This window comes from Nerophis ophidion, unplaced genomic scaffold, assembly GCF_033978795.1.
Source record: "Nerophis ophidion isolate RoL-2023_Sa unplaced genomic scaffold, RoL_Noph_v1.0 HiC_scaffold_32, whole genome shotgun sequence".
Classification (NCBI taxonomy): domain Eukaryota; kingdom Metazoa; phylum Chordata; class Actinopteri; order Syngnathiformes; family Syngnathidae; genus Nerophis; species Nerophis ophidion.
In genome coordinates, this window is record NW_026906954.1 from 1 (window position 1) to 12,500 (window position 12,500).

General features: G+C 39.2%; 1 protein-coding gene across 1 annotated transcript in view; it reads right to left on the minus strand.

Moving 5' to 3' along the window:
- Positions 1-6: 6 nt before the first annotated feature.
- Positions 7-12,500, minus strand: part of orc1 (origin recognition complex, subunit 1) — a 55,883-nt gene continuing 43,389 nt past the window's right edge. Inside the window, exons 11-16 of the mRNA XM_061892333.1 lie at positions 10,168-10,275; positions 9,538-9,687; positions 6,883-7,002; positions 6,651-6,808; positions 6,497-6,584; positions 7-325 (exon numbers count right to left, since the gene is read on the minus strand). Of these exons, the coding sequence (XP_061748317.1) occupies positions 131-325; positions 6,497-6,584; positions 6,651-6,808; positions 6,883-7,002; positions 9,538-9,687; positions 10,168-10,275 (819 nt within the window). The 3' untranslated portion in view covers positions 7-130. The remainder of the gene's footprint in view (positions 326-6,496; positions 6,585-6,650; positions 6,809-6,882; positions 7,003-9,537; positions 9,688-10,167; positions 10,276-12,500) is intronic.

The following is a 12,500-nucleotide window of genomic DNA, read 5'->3' on the forward strand; positions in this document are numbered from 1 at the left end:
AAAGACACTTGAAATAGGCGACTAAACAGTACGATGTACACTAAAACATACTAAATATTAACTACTGCTAAATGTGAAGTCCAATTAAAGAAGGATTTAAAAAGTTTGGATTAAAAAGTGAGTTCCCGCGTCAGTCGGACTTGAGGGCGTAGAGGACGTCGTCTTGGCCCACGTTGAGGCGAACACGCTGCAGAGTTCCCGCGCCGCCGCCCTCCAGCAGGAGCAGCCTGCAGGCACCCAGACGCTGACACGCCGCCAATCCCTCCGAGGCGCTGACGGACGGAAGGCCCTCCACGCGGCACAGCGCCTGGTGCTGCACAAACACCTGCCACCCACACGCTCGTTACCGTCAACACACACACAAACACCTGCCACCCACACGCTCGTTACCGTCAACACACACACAAACACCTGCCACCCACACGCTCGTTACCGTCAACACACACACAAACACCTGCCACCCACACGCTCGTTACCGTCAACACACACACAAACACCTGCCACCCACACGCTCGTTACCGTCAACACACACACAAACACCTGCCACCGACACGCTCGTTACCGTCAACACACACACAAACACCTGCCACCGACACGCTCGTTACCGTCAACACACACACAAACACCTGCCACCGACACGCTCGTTACCGTCAACACACACACAAACACCTGCCACCGACACGCTCGTTACCGTCAACACACACACAAACACCTGCCACCCACACGCTCGTTACCGTCAACACACACACAAACACCTGCCACCGACACGCTCGTTACCGTCAACACACACACAAACACCTGCCACCCACACGCTCGTTACCGTCAACACACACACAAACACCTGCCACAGACACGCTCGTTACCGTCAACACACACACAAACACCTGCCACCGACACGCTCGTTACCGTCAACACACACACAAACACCTGCCACCCACACGCTCGTTACCGTCAACACACACACAAACACCTGCCACCCACACGCTCGTTACCGTCAACACACACACAAACACCTGCCACAGACACGCTCGTTACCGTCAACACACACACAAACACCTGCCACCCACACGCTCATTACCGTCAACACACACACAAACACCTGCCACCGACACGCTCGTTACCGTCAACACACACACAAACACCTGCCACCGACACGCTCGTTACCGTCAACACACACACAAACACCTGCCACAGACACGCTCGTTACCGTCAACACACACACAAACACCTGCCACAGACACGCTCGTTACCGTCAACACACACACAAACACCTGCCACCGACACGCTCGTTACCGTCAACACACACAAACACCTGCCACCGACACGCTCGTTACCGTCAACACACACACAAACACCTGCCACAGACACGCTCGTTACCGTCAACACACACACAAACACCTGCCACCGACACGCTCGTTACCGTCAACACACACACAAACACCTGCCACAGACACGCTCGTTACCGTCAACACACACACAAACACCTGCCACAGACACGCTCGTTACCGTCAACACACACACAAACACCTGCCACCCACACGCTCGTTACCGTCAACACACACACAAACACCTGCCACCGACACGCTCGTTACCGTCAACACACACACAAACACCTGCCACCCACACGCTCGTTACCGTCAACACACACACAAACACCTGCCACCCACACGCTCGTTACCGTCAACACACACACAAACACCTGCCACCGACACGCTCGTTACCGTCAACACACACAAACACCTGCCACCCACACGCTCGTTACCGTCAACACACACACAAACACCTGCCACCCACACGCTCGTTACCGTCAACACACACACAAACACCTGCCACCCACACGCTCGTTACCGTCAACACACACACAAACACCTGCCACCGACACGCTCGTTACCGTCAACACACACACAAACACCTGCCACCGACACGCTCGTTACCGTCAACACACACACAAACACCTGCCACCCACACGCTCGTTACCGTCAACACACACACAAACACCTGCCACCCACACGCTCGTTACCGTCAACACACACACAAACACCTGCCACCGACACGCTCGTTACCGTCAACACACACAAACACCTGCCACCCACACGCTCGTTACCGTCAACACACACACAAACACCTGCCACCCACACGCTCGTTACCGTCAACACACACACAAACACCTGCCACCCACACGCTCGTTACCGTCAACACACACACAAACACCTGCCACCGACACGCTCGTTACCGTCAACACACACACAAACACCTGCCACCGACACGCTCGTTACCGTCAACACACACACAAACACCTGCCACCCACACGCTCGTTACCGTCAACACACACACAAACACCTGCCACCCACACGCTCGTTACCGTCAACACACACACAAACACCTGCCACCGACACGCTCGTTACCGTCAACACACACACAAACACCTGCCACAGACACGCTCGTTACCGTCAACATACACACAAACACCTGCCACCGACACGCTCGTTACCGTCAACACACACACAAACACCTGCCACCCACACGCTCGTTACCGTCAACACACACACAAACACCTGCCACCGACACGCTCGTTACCGTCAACACACACACAAACACCTGCCACCCACACGCTCATTACCGTCAACACACACACAAACACCTGCCACCCACACGCTCGTTACCGTCAACACACACACAAACACCTGCCACCGACACGCTCGTTACCGTCAACACACACACAAACACCTGCCACCGACACGCTCGTTACCGTCAACACACACACAAACACCTGCCACCCACACGCTCGTTACCGTCAACACACACACAAACACCTGCCACCCACACGCTCATTACCGTCAACACACACACAAACACCTGCCACCCACACGCTCATTACCGTCAACACACACACAAACACCTGCCACCGACACGCTCGTTACCGTCAACACACACACAAACACCTGCCACCGACACGCTCATTACCGTCAACACACACACAAACACCTGCCACCCACACGCTCATTACCGTCAACACACACACAAACACCTGCCACCCACACGCTCGTTACCGTCAACACACACACAAACACCTGCCACCGACACACTCGTTACCGTCAACACACACACAAACACCTGCCACCGACACACTCGTTACCGTCAACACACACACAAACACCTGCCACCGACACACTCGTTACGTCAACACACACACAAACACCTGCCACCCACACGCTCGTTACCGTCAACACACACACAAACACCTGCCACAGACACGCTCGTTACCGTCAACACACACACAAACACCTGCCACCGACACACTCGTTACGTCAACACACTTGACTTCCTGCTCTTAAAACAAAAACACTTCAACGATGCAACAAATGTGATTCCATCCCTCCCATTTGCACACAATGTATACAAATAATGTATAGATACTGGAAATTCCAGGCTATAAGCCGCTCCTCTTTTTCCTACGCTTTGAACCCTGTAGCTTATTAGACTTCGACCTGCTTTTTATTGTCATTCAAATTTGAACTTTACAGTACAGATAAGAACTAAATTTAGTTGCAGTAGCTCATAGTAGTGCAGGATGAAAAATAAAGCAATAAGGTGCAGATATAAATAAATAGATTACTGTACAGATAAACATATTGCACTTTTGCATATGCATCCACGTTTATGGATGTATGTTATATTCTCTTTATATTCCAGCCACTTAATCCATTTTAAACCAGTTCTTTTCTCTGCTGACGGCCATAATGCAAATAGTTCTCATAAAATACATGCAAAAAAATACTGAAATGGTGTGTTTGTGTTATGGCGCCATCTTTTGGACGAGTTTGCTCACTGCAGGCCCTGCAGGGTGAGAGCCAGGCCTGGGCAATTATTTTGTGTCTGGGGGGGCCGGTATGTCTATTTTTAGGAACACTAATACAAAACCTCACAATAAAGTCTGATTGAATGCTAAAAACGTTATGACAGACCGCCTTAAAAAACGTGATGGAATTTAACATTTTTCTATGAAGGACAAAACACTGAATATTGACAACATACAATCGACACACCCCCTTTCCATCCACATATTTTACAATCAAGTGAAATGCAACAAAAACACAACAAACTGTGAAATATGAACACTAAGGGTAAAAAATAAACCCACCTACAATCTTATATATCACTAAGTTTTAGAACTTTGTTGTGAAAATCTCCTTCCGCGTCTGTGGGAACGGTTCCCGCCCACACTGCTTGGTGCCTCTTCTGAGCTACTGTGACTCACATTACCAAAGTAACTAATTAGATGACCATAGTAACTAATTAGATGACCATAGTAACTAATTATATGGCCATAGTTAAGTAATTAGATGACCATAGTAACTAATTAGATGACCATAGTAACTAATTAGATGGCCATAGTTAAGTAATTAGATGACCATAGTAACTAATTAGATGACCATAGTAACTAATTAGATGGCCATAGTTAAGTAATTAGATGACCATAGTAACTAATTAGATGACCATAGTAACTAATTATATGACCATAGTAACTAATTAGATGATCATAGTAATTAATTAGATTGCCATAGTAACTAATTATATGACCATAGTAACTAATTATATGACCATAGTAACTAATTAGATGGCCATAGTAACTAATTAGATGGCCATAGTAACTAATTAGATGACCACAGTAACTAATTAGATGACCATATTAACTAATTAGATGACCATAGTAACTAATGAGATGACCATAGTAACTAGATTGCCATAGTAACTAATTAGATTGCAATAGTAACTAATTAGATGATCATAGTAACTAATTAGATTGCCATAGTAACTAATTGGATGACCATAGTAACTAATTAAATTGCCATAGTAACTAATTAGATTGCCATAGTAACTAATTAGATGACCATAGTAACTAATTAGATGATCATAGTAACTAATTAGATTGCCATAGTAACTAATTATATGACCATAGTAACTAATTATATGACCATAGTAACTAATTAGATGGCCATAGTAACTAATTAGATGGCCATAGTAACTAATTAGATGACCACAGTAACTAATTAGATGACCATAGTAACTAATTAGATTCCTACGTAACTAATTAGATGATCATAGTAACTAGATTGCCATAGTAACTAATAAGTTGATCATAGTAACTAATTAGATTGCCATAGTAACTAATTAGATGACCATAGTAACTAATTAGATTGCCATAGTAACTAATTAGATTGCCATAGTAACTAATTAGATGACCATAGTAACTAATTATATGACCATAGTAACTAATTATATGACCATAGTAACTAATTAGATGGCCATAGTAACTAATTAGATGACCATAGTAACTAATTAGATGACCATAGTAACTAATTAGATGGCCATAGTAACTAATTAGATGACCACAGTAACTAATTAGATGACCATAGTAACTAATTAGATTGCCATCGTAACTAATTAGATGATCATAGTAACTAGATTGCCATAGTAACTAATTAGATTGCCATAGTAACTAATTAGATGATCATAGTAACTAATTAGATTGCCATAGTAACTAATTGGATGACCATAGTAACTAATTAGATTGCCATAGTAACTAATTAGATTGCCATAGTAACTAATTAGATGACCATAGTAACTAATTATACGACCATAGTAACTAATTATATGACCATAGTAACTAATTAGATGACCACAGTAACTAATTAGATGACCATAGTAACTAATTAGATGACCATAGTAACTAATTGGATGACCATAGTAACTAATTAGATTGCCATAGTAACTAATTAGATTGCCATAGTAACTAATTAGATGACCATAGTAACTAATTATACGACCATAGTAACTAATTATATGACCATAGTAACTAATTAGATGGCCATAGTAACTAATTAGATGACCATAGTAACTAATTAGATGACCATAGTAACTAATTAGATTGCCATAGTAACTAATTAGATGATCATAGTAACTAATTAGATGACCATAGTAATTAATTAGATGACATAGTAACTAATTAGATTGCCATAGTAACTAATTAGATTGCCATAGTAACTAGTAAATCATGCAAAAGCGCAGATTCCAAGCATTGAAATACTTCATATAGTTGAAGACTTCCAGTCATTAGAAAAGATGAGTGCAGATTATAACGACAGCTACACTTTCCATCTTGAAGATCTAAAGACTAAAATATTTGGAAATGTCCGGCAGGCCGGATAAAAAAGCTTAACAAGCAACATTTCATTTGCCCAGGTCTGAGTAGTGCCGCGGCCCATACGAAGCACAGCTGAGAAACCAATATTTTAGTGGGCCCTCCAGGGGCCAACAATGGGACCTATGGTTAAGAAAGACTGCTTTCAAAGGACATGCAAGTATTTGTTTCTGTCCAAATTTGAAGAAGAAATACATTGAGTGAGAAAGGATGAAGTATCATCGCGGAGCTTGTGATCGGGCCTGGACTTTGACACCTGTGGTGCAGAGTAAGGACGTTTTTGAAGTTTTGTACCTGTTGGAAGGTGGCCTCCTCCAATCCTAGGCGTCGAAACTCCGCAATGACAGCTTGGAGGAACACCTGTTCTTGCCTCGACGCACACCTGGGAACAGAGACCCCGCCTTTACACGTGCGCTCGGACGTTTTGGAACACGCGCCGGCGTCTCACTTGATGGCGCTGACGTAGGTGGAGGAAAACATCTCCTTGACCGCCTCCATCACGTGACACATCCCCACCAAGCCGGGGCCGGCGGAGAGCTCGCAGATCTCGGTGGCTCGGCGGCAGATGTCCAAGCATCGGCGGGCGTCGCCTGACAAGGCAGCCACCTGGGCACAGGCGCACAGGTAAGACCCCTGAAGAGGAAGCGGGCGACGAGCAAGGGAGGTGCTGAGCATGCCACCTTCCTGGACACCAGCTGCAGAGCGTCTTCTTCAAACGCCTTCACTTTGTTCAAACGCGACGTGATGATCTGCTGCAACTGCTTGAAACTGTAAGGCTGGAATGACATCCGAGTTAAGCCCTGAAAAGGTAACAAACAATAAAATGATTTCAGTTTAGTCCGTTTGTACCAAGGCATCTTTCTAATTCCTTTCTCTTGGATTGTTTCCATTCATTTGTGTGTACTTTCCATCTTTGCTTGATTTACAGATGTCACGTGCCGATACGGTGACCCAACCACTGTGGTTCCAGCGTTGACCCCTGAGGGACGCCGCAAAGTAGGGCTGGACGATACCGCCTTTTTTTAATATCTCCATATTGTTAGGCCACATCACGACTGGATAGGTCAGGACTTATAAGAAACCAAGCTAAATTATTTTTTCCCACTAAATATATATATATATATATATATATATATATATATATATATATATATATAATATTTTTTTATATATAAAATCTAGTACATTTAATTATGTAATAAACACGCAATACTAAATTCAACACATTTAAAAACGGAATGAAACGCGCTTAAAAATGTATTTCAACACTAAAAAAATAAATCTAACGCTAAAAATATGCTTAAACACGCTTAAAAACAAAATGAAAACATTTAAATGTAACCAAACGCTCTAAAAACAAAATGAAAACATTTAAAAATATAATGAAACAACGAAATGTACTTAAACACACACAAAAATAAATCTAACACACTTATAAATCACATGAAACACGTTTAAAAATGTAATAAAACACTTCAAAATGTACGTAAACACGCCAAAAATTATAACACGCTCAAAAATAGATTCGAACACACTTAAAAACAAAATGAACACATTTAATTATGTAATAAACACACAATACTAAATTCAACACATTTAAAAATGTAATGAAACACGCTTAAAAATGTATTGAACACTGAAAAACTAAATCTAATGCTTAAAATAGGCTTAAACACGCTTAGAAACAAAATTTAAACATTTAAAAATGTAATCAAATACCAAATGAAAAACACTTAGCTATGTAATCAAACACTCCAAAATGTACTAAAACATGCAAAAAAAATATATAACACGCTTAAAAATAGAATTAAACACTTAAAATTAAAATGAACACATTTAATAATGTAATAAACACTTCAAAATGTACTTAAACATGCAACACTAAAGTCAACACATTTAAAAACGTAATGAAACGCGCTTAAAAATGTATTTCAACACAAAAAAACTGAGTCTAACACTTAAAATAGGCGTCAACACGCTTAAAAACAAAACAAAAAACATTTAAAAACGTAATCAAACGCTCTAAAAACAAAATGAAAAAATATTTGGAAATGTAATCAAACAATTAAAAATGTACTTAATCACGCAAAAAAAATAAATCGAACACACTTATAAATCAAATAAAATGCGTTTAAAAATGTAATCAAACACTGTAAAAAATGAAAACATTTGGAAATGTAATTAAACACACTTAAAAACAAAATGAACACATTTAATAATGTAATAAACACTTCAAAATATAAAGATAAATATGTGGATATTTTGCCTTAGCCTTGAATGAACACTTGATGCATATAATCACAGCAGTATGATGATTCTATGTGTCTACATTCAAACATTCTTCTTCATACTGCATTCATATATGCTACTTTTAAACTTTCATGCAGAGAGGGAAATCACAACTAAAAGTGTATTTATTAAACAGTTATTAAGCAGTGGCACAAACATTCATGTCATTTCAAAACAAAAAGTGCAAAATTGTCAGAGACATTTTAAAACAAGCTATTAGTGCACTTTTGTGCATGATGTCACTAAGATGACATATCAAAACAACACTCAATTAAAGTGCACTTTTTGTACAGAACGCCACAACAATAGTAAAAAACAAATAAAGTGCACTTTTGTGCATGATGTCACACAAGATATTTTAATAACTGTCAAATAAAAATGAGCTGTATAATAGGAAATCAAATCGCTATGTGGTAGGTTACAGCAGACGTTATCTCCTTCTGTTTCTTTCATACGGTGTTGATGTGGAAATGGTTGCCTCGGCATTTTGTTGGTGTGGCATCGAATGGAGATGTTGACATGCGGAGTAAGCACTCTTCATTCTCTAGCAGGTGACTTTTCAAATGATGCTACAAATGAGCAGTAATGCTAGTTTTTGTAGCAACACTTTTGCCCCCCACTTGACAAATTACGGTTGTCTGTTCGACATATTCCCACTTGAAGCCAAACCACCGCCAGACGATGGACCCCTGCTGTTTTTCTTGGGAATTAATTCTTCCTTCATTTGTTACCAGATTGGCACCTTCTTTCTCTCGTATTACCACTCGCACCACAGCTAAGGTTACCCATGCTGCTACCTCTCTACTCCGCGAGGGCGTATACGTATGTGATGTATGTAAGAAGGTGCGCTTGTTTTATGTCTCTGTGAGAAGCAGAGACAAGGAGGAGTGGGAAGAGCATGTAGTGTGATGCCAGCAGCTAAAAGCGACTGCGTGAGAAGGTATACTCCAATATCACCATGTAGTCATTTTCTATATCGCACAGAGACGAACCCGCCATATATCGAGTATATCGCCCAGCCCAACTGCAAAGTATTGGATGCTCACCAGTCTGCTGGCCACCCTGTTGATCATGATCCTCTCAGGCAGGTCCATCGTGTTGGCGATAGTCAGAACCACCAGGCGGGAGTGGCGTCGCGTCGGCCAATCAAAAAGGTTGTACATCACGTTTTGCTTTCTGGTCCATAAGAGGTCCAACTACACAAACGTGCCAACACACAAGGAAATGTACCACAGTTACCCGGACTTGGCAGTACTTTTTAACAACTGAATCTTGTAGAGGTAATAGTTAGAAGCAGCAGTACTTTTTAACAACTGAATCTTGTATAGGTAATAGTTAGAAGCAGCAGTACTTTTTAACAACTGAATCTTGTATAGGTAATAGAAGCAATCATGTTGTATAGGTAATAGTCAGAAGCAGCAGTACTTTTTAACAACTGAATCTTGTAGAGGTAATAGTTAGAAGCAGCAGTACTTTTTAACAACTGAATGTTGTAGAGGTAATAGTTAGAAGCAATCATGTTGTATAGGTAAATAGTCAGAAGCAATCATGTTGTATAGGTAATAGTTAGAAGCAATCATGTTGTATAGGTAATAGTTAGAAGCAATCATGTTGTATAGGTAATAGTTAGAAGCAATCATGTTGTATAAGTAATAGTTAGAAGCAATCATTCCTACTTCGTCCACCAGCAGCACGGTGCTTTCTTTCCTGGGAGCAGGACTGCTGAATCGTTTGTCCAGGATGGAAGCTGCATGGTCAGCTGTGGCCTTCTGACCGCTCAGTTTCTGCACAACACAGCAAACACCTTTTCAAAACTAAATCCGATACATTTAAAAATGTAATTAAACACGCTTAAAACTGTACTGCAATACGCAAAAAAAGTAATCCAACAACCTCCAAACAGGCTAACCTCCTCCAAGCGCCAAGGACAAAGCTACGGATAATGGGAGACCCAGTCTGTGGAACGCTCTCCCTGACCACCTGAAGGCACTACACACTGTGGATGCTTTTAAAAAAGGCTTAAAAACCCTTCTTTTAAAAAAATTATTGCTTAAAAATTATAATTAAACACGCTTAAAAACAAAATGAAAACACATTTAAAAATAAACACTTCAAAATGTACTTAAACACGCAAAATACTTAATTTAACACATTTAAAAACGTAATCAAACTTGCTTAAAAATGTATTTCAACACCAAAAAACTACATCTATCACTTAAAATAGGCTTAAACACGCTTAAAAACAAAATGAAAACATTTCAAAACGTAATAAAAAGCTCTAAAAGCAAAATGAAAAAATATTTACAAATGTATTTCAAACACGCAAAAAAATAAATCTAACCCGCTTTTAAATCAAATAAAACACGTTTAAAAATGTAATCAAACACTGTAAAAAAAAAATGAAAAAAATTTGAAAATGTAATGAAGCACTTAAACACGCAAAAAAATATAACACTTAAAAATTGAATTAAACACAACAAAATGAACACATTTAATAATGTAAGAAACACTTCAAAATGTACTTAAGCATACAATACTAAATTCAACACATTTACAAAGGGAATGAAACGGGCTTAAATCCATTTCAACACTAAAAAACTAAATCTAACACTTAAAATAGGCTTAAACATGCTTAAAAACAAAATGAAAACATTTAAAACCGTAATCAAACGCTCTAAAAACAAAATGAAAAAGATATTTACAAATGTAATCAAACAAAAAGTACTGAAAAAGGCAAAAAAAATCAAATCTAACAAGCTTATAAATTAAATGAAATACGTTTAAAATGCAATCAAACACTGTGAAAACAAAATGAAAAAACATTTAGAAATCTAATCAAACACTTTAAACTGTACTTAAATAAGCAAAAAAAATATAACACGCTTAAAAATAGAATTAAACCCACGTAAAAACAAAATAAACACATTTAATAATGTAATAAACACTTCAAAATGTACTTAAACACGCAATACTAAAATTAACACATTTTAAAACGTAAGGAAACGCGGTTAAAAATGTATTTCAACCCTAAAAAACTCAATCCAACACTTAAAATAGGCTTAAACACGCTTAAAAACAAAATGAAACATTTAAAAACGTAAAAAAACGCTCTAAAAACAACATGAAAAAATATCTAGAAATGCAATCAAACAATTAAAAATGTGCTTAAACACGCTTAAAAAAAAAAGAAACATTTAAAAATGTAATCAAACACTCTAAAAACAACATGAAAAAATATTTAGAAACGTCATCGAACAAATAAAAATGTACTTGAACACGCAAAAAAATAAAACTAACACGCTTATAAATCAAATGAAACATGTTTAAAAATGTAATCAAACACTGTAAAAACTAAATGAAAAAACATTTAGAAATGTAATCAAACACTTCAAAATGTACTTAAACACGCAACACTAAATTCAACACATTTAAAAACGTAATGAAACGCAATTAAAAATGTATTTCAACACTAAAAAACTCAATCTAACGCCTAAAATAGGCTTGGAAACGCTTAAAAACACAACGAAAACATTTAAAAACGTCATCAAATGCTCTAAAAACAAAATGAAAAAATATTTAGAAATGTAATCAAACAATTAAAATGTACTTGCAAATGCAAGAAAAAGAAAAATGCTTGTAAATCAAATGAAACACGTTTAAAAATGTAATCAAACACTGTAAAAACAAATGAAAAAACATTTAGATCTGTAATCAAACATTTAAAAATGTACTGAAACAGGCAAAAAAAATATAACACGCGTAAAAATAAAATAAAATATGTTTAAAAATGTAATCAAACATGCTTGAAAATAGGATTAAGACACTTAAAAACTAAATGAAAACATTTGAAGGCTACAACGGTGACTCCAATTAGTTGTGTTTTCAACCGTTTTTTAACATCTTTAAAATCCAGTGACCCCCCCCCCGGTAGAAAATGGATGGGATGGAAAATAGTGGGGGGGGGGGGAAGACATATGTGCTCTTATCTCTCCTAATGATTGTGAACTAT